Consider the following 10,593-nt stretch of genomic DNA (forward strand, 5'->3'; position numbering starts at 1 on the left):
CCACTTCAGTGTTTTTTTTGTGAAATTTTTCTATTGAAATTTTTCTGAGATTCTCTTCTCTGAGAAGGGTCTCAGATGTCTGTCTTCCCATGAAGTGTGAGAAAATACCTGTGTGTCTGCTCATTTAAAGCCTTAGCTGAACATGGTAGCCTTAAAGAACTGTATGTCTTGGTGAAAAAAATTAAGGTTAATGGAACACAGAGGTAGTCACTGGGCTCATCAGCAGAAGGGAGCGTTACACAAAACCAGCAATGGCAAAGCTGGGCACAAACATAAGTCAGATCCTGGAGACACACAGGTTGCTCTAAATGGTAAATGTGTTTGGAAGCCATCTGGGGAGAGTGGAAAGCCGGACTTCAAAACAAGGTAGGCCTGTGACTGCAGCACTTGTTCAGGTACCGTATCTTTATGAGGCTCAGCCTCCAGGAGAGCTTTCAGCTACTGGCAGACTGAGGCATTCTCACTCCTGCTTGCTAACCCTGCTCCCTTTTCAGAGAATTTTACTTTAAACAGCTATTAGAAAGAAAAGTCATCAGAGGCAAAATGGAAATCTGATTGCCTAGCCCTAGACAAATTTAGAGGCCCTTGCCAAGTTCTCCTCCAGTTCTGTTTGCAGAGGACAGTAATCCTTTCACAGGTCTCTGAAAAGGAGTGTCAGTATTTATCTTCAGGAGAGGCCCCAGGGCTGTGGATGAAGAACCAGCAGGAGCATCCTCTAACAGCAAATGATATGTCAGGAGAACCTAGGGTAAATCCCTGCCGACAGTTTTTTCCTGTTTCCTTTTGAGTGGAATGCCAATAGGTAGCTACAAGCTCTGTGTGTAGCAGTCTCTTCTGCCCTGAATCACTTTGGCTCTGGATACACCTCAGAGCTCCTTCAGGACACCCTTCAGGAAATGAGTCACTTCAAAGAGGAGTAGTATGCTGCCTGCCTGTGTTACAGGTGGATGAGCCCTTCATTGGATCTTGGCACTGCCTCTTCCACCTTGAGTCCTAAAACAGTCAACTCAAAACGAAAAAATCCACATATCTGCACTGAACTTAATATAGGTGTCTCTTAAGTGTTACCCTACACTGACCTCCTCTGAAAGCTACCAGTTGTAAGCTTAAGAGTTATTTATTTATGAAGCATCACCAAAAAAATGAACCCAAAGTTCTCAAACTTACAGCAAAACATAAAGAAAAAGTGTTTGAGCTTTAAAATAAGTAACATTAATTGTTAGAAAATTCACCAAAACAAGAATTCTTCTGTTTTAATCAGTTTCTAACAGACTACCTTATTTAATAATAAGACAGAAAAGCTGCTTGTTCTTGATCACAGAATGGTATCTCAATACTGTGGTTTTCTGAAAGACAGAAGGGACTGACATGTTTAGATTAGGAAAATTTACCATCTCTGCTCTAACCTTACAACCTTATCTCCTGAAAAGCAAGACCCCCTGCATATAATGTGGAATCAATTGAGGTGAAAAAAAAGTTTGGGGGCTGGAGTAAAAAATGCTCTCAAGTATTTATCTGAAAGCAAAGTTTATTTATTCAAAACACTTCTATATTTTACCTTTTTTTTAGGTTTTTAGAACTGCTGGTAGTGTTACAGTAAATATTTTCAGTTGAAAAGACAAAAACAAATATTGCTAAAATTTCCAAACAGAACAAAATTAATGTATTTTAAACCCTGGAAAAATAGAATTACTGCTATAATTTTTCATTAAAGACTTTTTCTGCAAGATCTAGAATTTGGTGGGATATGTCTTGAATTTCAAGGAGTGGCAGCTCCAACAAGTTATTATAGAAATAGTCATATCCCTTCTGTATTTGGCAAATGATAAGTACTGCCTAAACGTAACCTCAGCTGTTTTGAGGAGAAAATTTGGTGGATCGGTAAGATTGGTCAAAAACCAGCATTAAAGACAAGTGATTAAGTTGTACTTTTCATTCTGACTATTGCTCTCACCAGTCACCAACTTCAACTACAAATGGTTCCTTCACAGCTATTTTGCCACTGTTCACAATCACACAGTCTTGAAGGGGCCGATCATGTTCATCTGTCTGCTGGAGTTCTATCGAGTGCACCACAGACTGTCAAACAAAAAAAGAACAAACAGAAAGGTTCAGTTTAGCCAAAGAAACTCAGTGGCTGAGGCCTGGTGCCACAGAAATAAAAAAGTACACCTAACATCATTGTTTATTAACCAGTTTGTGAACAAAGTCCTTTACCCTGCCAACTTCCCATATCCTTTTCTTTCTATATTAGCAGTTGTGCCATTCTGTAAATCAAACACAGTTGACAGAAGCACAGGGAAGGCTGTTTGCCCTCCTAGAAAATCCTTCAGCCAACAAAAACATTTTGAAGGGGTAACTAAAAATGTACATTCAGCTGATTAAGCTGGCACATACAGGATTATATCTGTGGCCTATGAGCAAAAAGTGAATCCAGAGATCACAAAAGGCAAGCATGATTATTTTTCTAATTGTACAGCATAACTGCGCTTCCAGAAATCTGGTTACTGCTTTTACCTTTAGCACATAACACACACATACAGATTGTTAGTGTGGTACCAGTATTTTTAAAGGACAAAATTAATTTACGTATATTGACAACTTGCTTTTTATATTTATCCATTAATCTGACTAAACTGAAACTTAAGTCTAAATAGCTTCTCAAAAATTTACAGCTACTACTGTAGATCATAAAAATGGAATTCAGTATGAATATGGGAGTGAGGGCCAAGTATTCTGATGAAGTTTTCAAACTCCTCAAAGTCCAGCAGCTCATATTTTCCCCAATAATTTCAAAACACAGATTAAAAAGAAATAATTTGTAAGGAGAACCAGACTAATAAAAGTATAATCACTTGAAAACATAATTTTTTAGCTGAAAATTTGATCAGTATGCGTTTGCCTGCTTTACATTCACATGTTTCTAAAAACCCTTAACAGTGAAAAGTAAGGGTGAAAAACAGTGAAAACTAACTACCATGCACTACAAAATTTGATTTTAGCCTGTAGAAAATAGTGTTACTGAAAGGAGGAACTGAACTCTCTTCACTTGTAATTTGCAAAGGTGTAATTTGCAAAGTGTTGACTTCAGTGCTTAGCAGTCTGAAATAAGGGCAGTGAAAGCCAAAAGCAAGGTACAGGTTTCCATTTCTGATATTTCAGTTCTAAATTGTCCAGCTGGAGCTCCTCACAATCATTTCCTACCATGTACATATTAGATGAATAATGAACTGTCTCTGAACAGGGGTAACAGGGGTATAATAGGCACAATTTGTCCAGATCAACCACTACTTTAAACTTACCATTCCATCAAGGACTTTGCCAAATACTACGTGTTTTCCATCTAACCAGGAAGGCTTTGTCACACTGATGAAGAACTGGGATCCGTTGGTGTCTGGCCCAGAATTAGCCATGCTAACCCATCCAATTCCATAGTGTTTGAGCTTGAAGTTCTCATCAGGAAATCTTTCTCCATAGATGCTTCTTCCTATGACAAAAAAATAAGAAAGTAGACTTTAAAAAAATAAATAAGAAAAAAAAAGCTGCTTTTTGTTCAAAAATGGGGAAAATGAAGTATGAATTCAGGACTTGAAGATTCATTGTTTGAGTAAACACAGCAGCATCACTGTTAAACCACCAGCAACTCCATAACTAAAATCATTTTTTGTGTAAAGGTAAGCTAAACCACCACACATAAGGAAGGAACAGTCAAAGCTGATGATGCTTTATCCCTTGAATTTAAGCACGCTGAATACCTTCAAAGGTCTGGTTTACAGACACCACTGAATAATAATATACTTCATCCTGTTGAGCAAATTAAAGTACATACTTATGGCCACCAACAAGAAGATGTAATTGTCACAAAATAATGGTTTTTTGTCAATTTCAGTATTTAAACCTTTCCCTTATGCTAAGGAATCACTTTAGGCATGTTTACAAGCATATGAAGACCAAATGGAAGTTAGACTAAAATATTTGGTGTGTATGTGTACAACCACGACATAAAGATTCTGATGTTTTTAAAACAGTTCAGAGAAAAAAAACACATCAGTCATGGTTAAACCACCGTCACTCTGAAAAGAGAAGGCTGTCTGTCTCACTCTTTGCTTGTCCAGTGCCTAGCACAATGGGGACACTTCTTCCAACACCACCAGATGCTATCCCAATAAACAACATCAGCAAGCAAATAATTGCTGCCTACCTTTAATGCTAAAACTATGTCTTTGGTATTATGGTCATCCCCATTGCTGACTGCTATGACAAGGAATGAATGTTTCCATTCTATCCCAGCAGGGAAATCACTAACAGTTCATGCAGACAGTTCAAATTGTAGCATGTCAAGAATGTGCATCTAAAGGAAGAGAAGAAATCTGCAGCCAGAGTGAGTGCAGTGCAAGAGATGCTGTGCTGGCATTGCCCCCTGAGTGTACTGAACTGTTCTTCTGGAGGCTCAGGAGGGAGAAGTGATACACACAAGCCAGGACTCACAGCACCAGCAAGTTTATGGTTTCAGTTTTAGTAAGAGAAAAACGGGTAGAGGGCATGACCCTCATCTTCTAGTTTCTTTCTCTCTCCCTGTTAAGAAAATCCTTCTCACAGCACATTTCAGAGGTTCCTCAGAACAGACTGAGCTGAGGGCAGAGAGGACAGCCTCCTCCTTCCCTACCTGCCTTCCCTCTACGTGCTTTCACTGTTTCATCGCGGATTAGACTTCTGCTGGATGACTTGAATTGGTTCACCTATACATGCAATCAGTGAGTGCCTCAGGGAAGGAGCGCTGTCACAAAGCCAGAGCAGGGGAAGGGTGGAGACATCCATCTTTTGGAGACAGACGGTAAGTTGTAGGAGCAGCTCAGCTGGTCACGTGGCTCCAGCCCAGCACGCAAAGCCATGCTTCTTGAATGGGGACAAGTCACAGACAGAAAAGAGCTATCTGCAAAAATTGAGGACAAAGGAAGAGCTACACATACTTATAAATCAGATAATCCAAATAGCTGCAGCTTAGGCTACAAGACACTTGGAAAAGTACTAGGAGCTCTAAACCAAATGTGGGCTGGTTTGGGGATTTTTCATTTATCTGAGCAGAAACCATGAAGCTATATGCTGGTTTGCCCACACTTTCAGCAGACATTTGAACAAAGAAAAGGGAACCTGGAAAATACTAAGTATGTTACCTCCTGATCCATCTCCAGCTGTAAAGTCTCCTCCTTGAATCATGAAGTCTTTGATCACACGATGAAATTTACTTCCTTTGTATCCGTATCCTCTCTAAGAAAATGAAATAATTCTTTAAATTAATGTAACATCCAGTTCTATATAAAATCATAGGAAGTACACAAGTTGTGAACAGCTAGATTTCACAGAATATACCACCAAGGGATATAATACTGTCTAGAAACACATAAAAATGAGGTGCAGGTAAAAAACATCTAAACTGCACTGCCACAAAGAAGGTATTTATTCAGGTGATCAAAGCCATTGTCTTTATTTGACTTTATTGTCTGTATCTGACCACATGTAACTCCACATGCTAGATCTGCAAGGCAGGTACAGATTGAGGTGCTCATTTCCAGCATCTCGTAATTACATCTTGCAAACCAAGGACCTGAGAAGACACACACTAGTGCACATCCCTGGGGACAGCACTTGTGCACAGGCTCCAGTGAATGAAGACTGACAATTCACAACTGAAACAGCATTAAACACACACTGCTTTCCCAAGCCAAACCTGAGTACACAGCGGAAGAAAACCACAAACGTACTTCTCCGGTTGCCAACGCAATGAAGTTCTCCACGGTCTTTGGGACAACTTTTCCAAACAATCCAATTACAATTCTGCCAACATCTTTGTCTCCGATCTTCACATCAAAGAACACCTGAATATTTTTGTGAAGGGAACAAAAGTGATACAGATGTGAGCACAGCAAACAGCCAAGCTTTTCAAAGAGAAAGGTGGTAAGAAATTACTTCTGGCTGGTCTGTAGTAATAGTATCCTGCAATTCCTAAGGGTGTGTTTCAGAGAAATCTTTTCAAAGCCACCAAAATCAGGTTATGCAGAAAACTGTTTGAGATATGGTGACTTTATGTTTTGATTCTTACTACTTTTAATGGCTCAGTGAGACTGCTGTATCTCAAGTTTGAAGACAGTGTTCAAGATGATTTTTCCCAAACATGTAAGCCTTTAAAGCTGAATGGAAAAATTAAATATGAAAGTAAGGAAGAACAACAATTCTATTCCCATATGGGGGAAATAACAAGGAACTATAGTACTGACGCTCCCCACAAATGACCATTTGCTATCCACTCATAATCTTCACTGTTTTAGGTATCAGTACATATACACAAAAGCCTAAATTCCATTGAATTGACAAACAGTGGGAAGAAAATCCTTTGGCTCAAGCAAGCAGTTGCCTTTCTAAACATGAATCCAAAACTAGCAAAGAAATAACCAGGCCAGATTTTTGAGCTGATTGCCTTAATCTTCAATGTATATGTCACTGAAAAGCAACTTCAAAAAGACAAATGAGTTACAAGACATTATAATGAATCTATGAATGCATATTTGAATGTGCAAAAATGTTCCAATAATTACTGAAAATAGGAACAGCTGTCAGGAAATGAGGCATGTTGAAGTTCTGAAAAAGTTACATAAAGGATATTACAACTTCTAGGAAACAGCAATGTGTACTCCTATGATGTGGTATTTGCTGTTCCTTGTGGCACTCAACCAAGTATTACTTGTCTGTAATGCTAAGAAATTAGTCCAATAATGATAATAAATGACCACAGTCTCTCCAATGTGAATGCCTCTTTCACGCTCTCCTACTAAACATTTCTACCATTTCTTGATCTTCTATGTGGTTTTGACTGTTGAACTTTTGGCTAACACTATAAAAGTGCTATAAAGGAAATAAAATTCCTTTTGATACACCTCATTCATTTCCTTGACACTTGGCACTGAATAACATGCTTCTTAGATGTGTGGCTCCCAAAGCATTAACAGCGCACTCTCACTAACTTTTTAAAGGTTCTATAAACAAGTCTCTCTGAATTGTGCCGCCAGGGTTATCTAGGTAAGGGGCATTGCCTTCCTACATTTTCTAAAACCTTTGGCTGTCTATTTTGCCTGGAAATGTTGTTCTAGTAGGACTGCCTGAAATAAATGGGCACATATGAGTAACAAGACCAAGGCTACCAAACAATTACCCCACAGAGCACGAACATCATACCCTTTGTTGACAGCACAAGGAGACAAGTTCGCCATACGCTGCAAGCCCAGCACAGCCACAAGGCTTCACACGTGGCACTGCTGCTTGCCTAAGCAACAAACCCAGTACTTTTAAAAACGTGTCTCTGCATATTTCAGCCACAAAATCAAGTATGGAAATATCTGGTAGCCCTAGACACTATTTCTGCATAGAAAAGCCATGTTCTCATGAGTGTATTTCCACAGGTTCCCTGGAAATTCAGTGGGCATGTAGACTCTTGTGAGCTGGTTGATACAGTATTTTTAAATCTCAAAAAACATTTGGCCGAATTCTTCACCAAAAACTCTGAAAAAAAAAATATTATAAATTTTCGGTCTTATTAATACTTTTATAAATATTTAATCGTATTTACAATCTGCAGTTAAGCACTTCAAGACTGAAATGAAAAAAGAACACACCACTAAGAGTGGCTGGTTCTCATAAAAAGATTCACATATAATTTACACAAGATGCTGTATATCTAACTGAAAAAATGGACAAGAGCATTCAATTATTTAAGGAAACTAAAGTGACTTTGAAAGGAAGATCTCATGATTCTTAAAGACCAGCTAATGTAATAACCTCATAAATGCAAAATTACTGTATATGGTGTAAAGCCACAATAAGGGTGCCAAAATACATCTGGAATCATCCTGAGTAGTTTAGTGAAAGGTTTGGCTTTGGGCTTGTGAAGGTCAGAGAAGGAAAAGAAACAGAAATACTAGAAATAATTAAAATGGATACAGTAAAGAGATGGGCATAGCTACATCTGTACTGTGAGTTCACACCCTGAGTGCTGCATGTAATTTTGGCCTCTCTACTGCAGAATGATAAAACCAACCTAAAAAAATGTAAAAAAAGGGGCAGAACAGATGCCCAACGGGTATGGAATATAATTTATATGAAGAAAGGTTACAGAAAGCTACTTAAACTGGAAGAGAGAAAACCGGTGTGATTTGATGAGCTCTGTAAAGTTACCACTGCCTAGGACACAAAACATTGGCAATGCAATTCTTTAAGTGCCACAGCAGTCAGAGAAAAGCATAACATTATGGCCCAGGCAAAAGAAATGAAGAAGGAAAGTACTTTATTCATAATTAAATAGGAATGTATTTCCAGATTATTTGATGGTCAAATTTACCCTTCGCCCCCAAAAAAAAAATCAAATCTGTGGTCTAGAAGTCCATGGCAATGAAACTGTAAGCAGCTGCAGAGGCAATGAAGCACAGAGGCACAGTCCATGGCTTAGGATACTGAAGCCATGCTAGAGCAAGCAGTTCAGCAAACAGCCCCTGCTGTTCCCGGTCACACTTTCAGGAGTGTAGGTGTCTTTCCCAGCACGGACACACTCTCTCCTGACTACAGGTGGAAAAACACTTGGGGGTTGAAACACAGAATTCCAAAGCTGGACTAAACATCCCACCTCCTGCACCAAACAAACACTTTTTGGAAAGAGATGCTGTCATGCTGCAGTAGTTAGGTGCCTCCCTATCCCGCCAGCCAGCCCCACAGCCCACAGTCCATCTCCTGGGCAGTGCCATTGCAATCTGACCCAACCTCCCCATTCAACCAGGCCCACCAATTCTCTTCAGGGCAGAGAACTGCGTCCAGGTGGTTCTTGGATATCTCCTGTGAGGGAAACTCCACAGCCTCTCTGGGCAATCTGTTCCAGTGCTCAGACACTTTTGTGCCCCGCACAATAAAGAAGTTCCTCTTCATATTCAGGTGGAACTTCCTGTATACCAGCTGGTCACCACCGAGCAGAGCCTGGTCCATCCTCTTGGCACCCTCCCCTCAACATACTCATTGACATTGATAAGGCCCTTTCTCAGCCATTCCTTCCCCAGATTGAACAAGCCAGCTCCGCCGGCAAAAGATATGCTGCACTCCCCTGATAACTCAGTAGCGCCCCGTTGGATCCTCTCCGGAGTTTCAGCAGAGAGGAGAAATGAAAAAAACCATGGCACAGACGAGCCCCAGAGCAGTCAAACCCCGGCCCGCTCGGGGCAGCCTGGCAGCACCAGCAGCCACAAACTGCCCTGGCAACAGCAGAGGCTGCAGCAGCGCTGGAGGAGTGACGAATTTAAAAGTTTACACTTCTGCAAGGCAGAGGGAGGCTCTGCTGGCCCAAACACCGCGATGTGCCAGCGCCTACCGAAAGGCGGCATGCCCAAAGGGGTTAAAAACCAACCAACCAACCAACCAAGAAAACCCAATAAGACGGCGAAGCTCTGGCCAAGCCCTGTGTGCCCGGGGCGCGGCGCGGGGCCGGCTGTGGGGCTGCCAGGGCAGAGGCCGGCCGGCTGCCCCGGCACGCCGCCACGGCCGCGGGACATCCCGGCCGCGGGCCCCGCCCGACCCGAACCGAGGCTTCCCGGAGGCGGGGGAGAGTCACCTTGGCTGTCACGCTGGGTCCCCTCCTCTTGAAGGCGTCGGCCACGGGGGCCAGGAAGCACAGACAGGCCACGGCGCCGAGCAGCGCCCCGCGGGCCATGGCGCCGGCCGAGCGCTGCGGCGCCTGCGCCGGGGAAGGGCGGCTCCTCCCGCCGGGGCGGGGGGCTCCCGGCAGCGGCTGCCCGCCCCAGGGAGCGGCCATCCATCCCGGAGAAAGGCCCGCAGTCCCAGGGAACGGCCAGCCATCCCGGGGAAAGGCCACCCATCCAGAGGAGAGGCCACCCATCCCAGGGAGGGGTCATCCATCCTGAGGAGCCATCATCCATGCCCGGGGAATAGCCACCCATGCCAGGGAGCGATCACCCATCCCAGGAAGCGGTCACGCATGCCAGGGATCGGTCACCCACCCTGGAGAAGCCGTCACCATCCCGGCCGGAGTGGTGATCCGCCGGGGCTGAGCTCCGGTCCCGGCGCTGCCCGGCGCTCCCAGGACGGGCCCGGCGCCCTGCCTGGATCTGGGGCGGGTGCTGCCCCTTCTGATGGGCGGCGGGGAGCCGGGTGCCGTCCGCCGGGCCGGCCTCGCCCAGCGGGAAGTGCGATACCGGAGAGGGGTACAGCCTTCGTTTTCGGCCGGGCTGTGGGCCCAGCAGGCTCCCATGGGTGGGTGAAGTAGCCAAAAGCAAAGGCTAATGGTATCCTGGCCTGCATTCCAAAGAGTGTTGCCAGCAGGTGTAGGCAGGTGATGGTGCTCCTCAGCCCTGCTGAAGACTCATCTGGAGTGCTCTGTCCATTTCTGGGTTCCTTTGCATAAGGGAAGTGTGGAGCTCCCGGAGTGGGTCCAGCACAGGGCAGGAAAAGGACTGGCGCATGTCTCTTATGAGGAAAGGCAGAGAGAGCTGGGCCTGCTCAGCCTGGAGAAAGGATGACTGAGATGGGACCACATCAATGTCT

General features: G+C 43.3%; 1 protein-coding gene across 1 annotated transcript; it reads right to left on the bottom strand.

The window, feature by feature from the left end:
- Positions 1–1,510: 1,510 nt before the first annotated feature.
- On the bottom strand, positions 1,511–9,776 carry PPIC (peptidylprolyl isomerase C). The gene is made up of 5 exons (XM_059492067.1): positions 9,644–9,776; positions 5,763–5,876; positions 5,175–5,268; positions 3,303–3,487; positions 1,511–2,079 (listed from the first exon to the last, which is right to left on the bottom strand). Exons 1-5 carry the CDS (start codon positions 9,740–9,742, stop codon positions 1,951–1,953), a joined length of 621 nt encoding a protein of 206 aa, XP_059348050.1. The 5' UTR covers positions 9,743–9,776; the 3' UTR covers positions 1,511–1,950.
- Positions 9,777–10,593: the final 817 nt, after the last annotated feature.

Source organism: Ammospiza nelsoni, chromosome Z (genome assembly GCF_027579445.1).
Source record: "Ammospiza nelsoni isolate bAmmNel1 chromosome Z, bAmmNel1.pri, whole genome shotgun sequence".
Classification (NCBI taxonomy): domain Eukaryota; kingdom Metazoa; phylum Chordata; class Aves; order Passeriformes; family Passerellidae; genus Ammospiza; species Ammospiza nelsoni.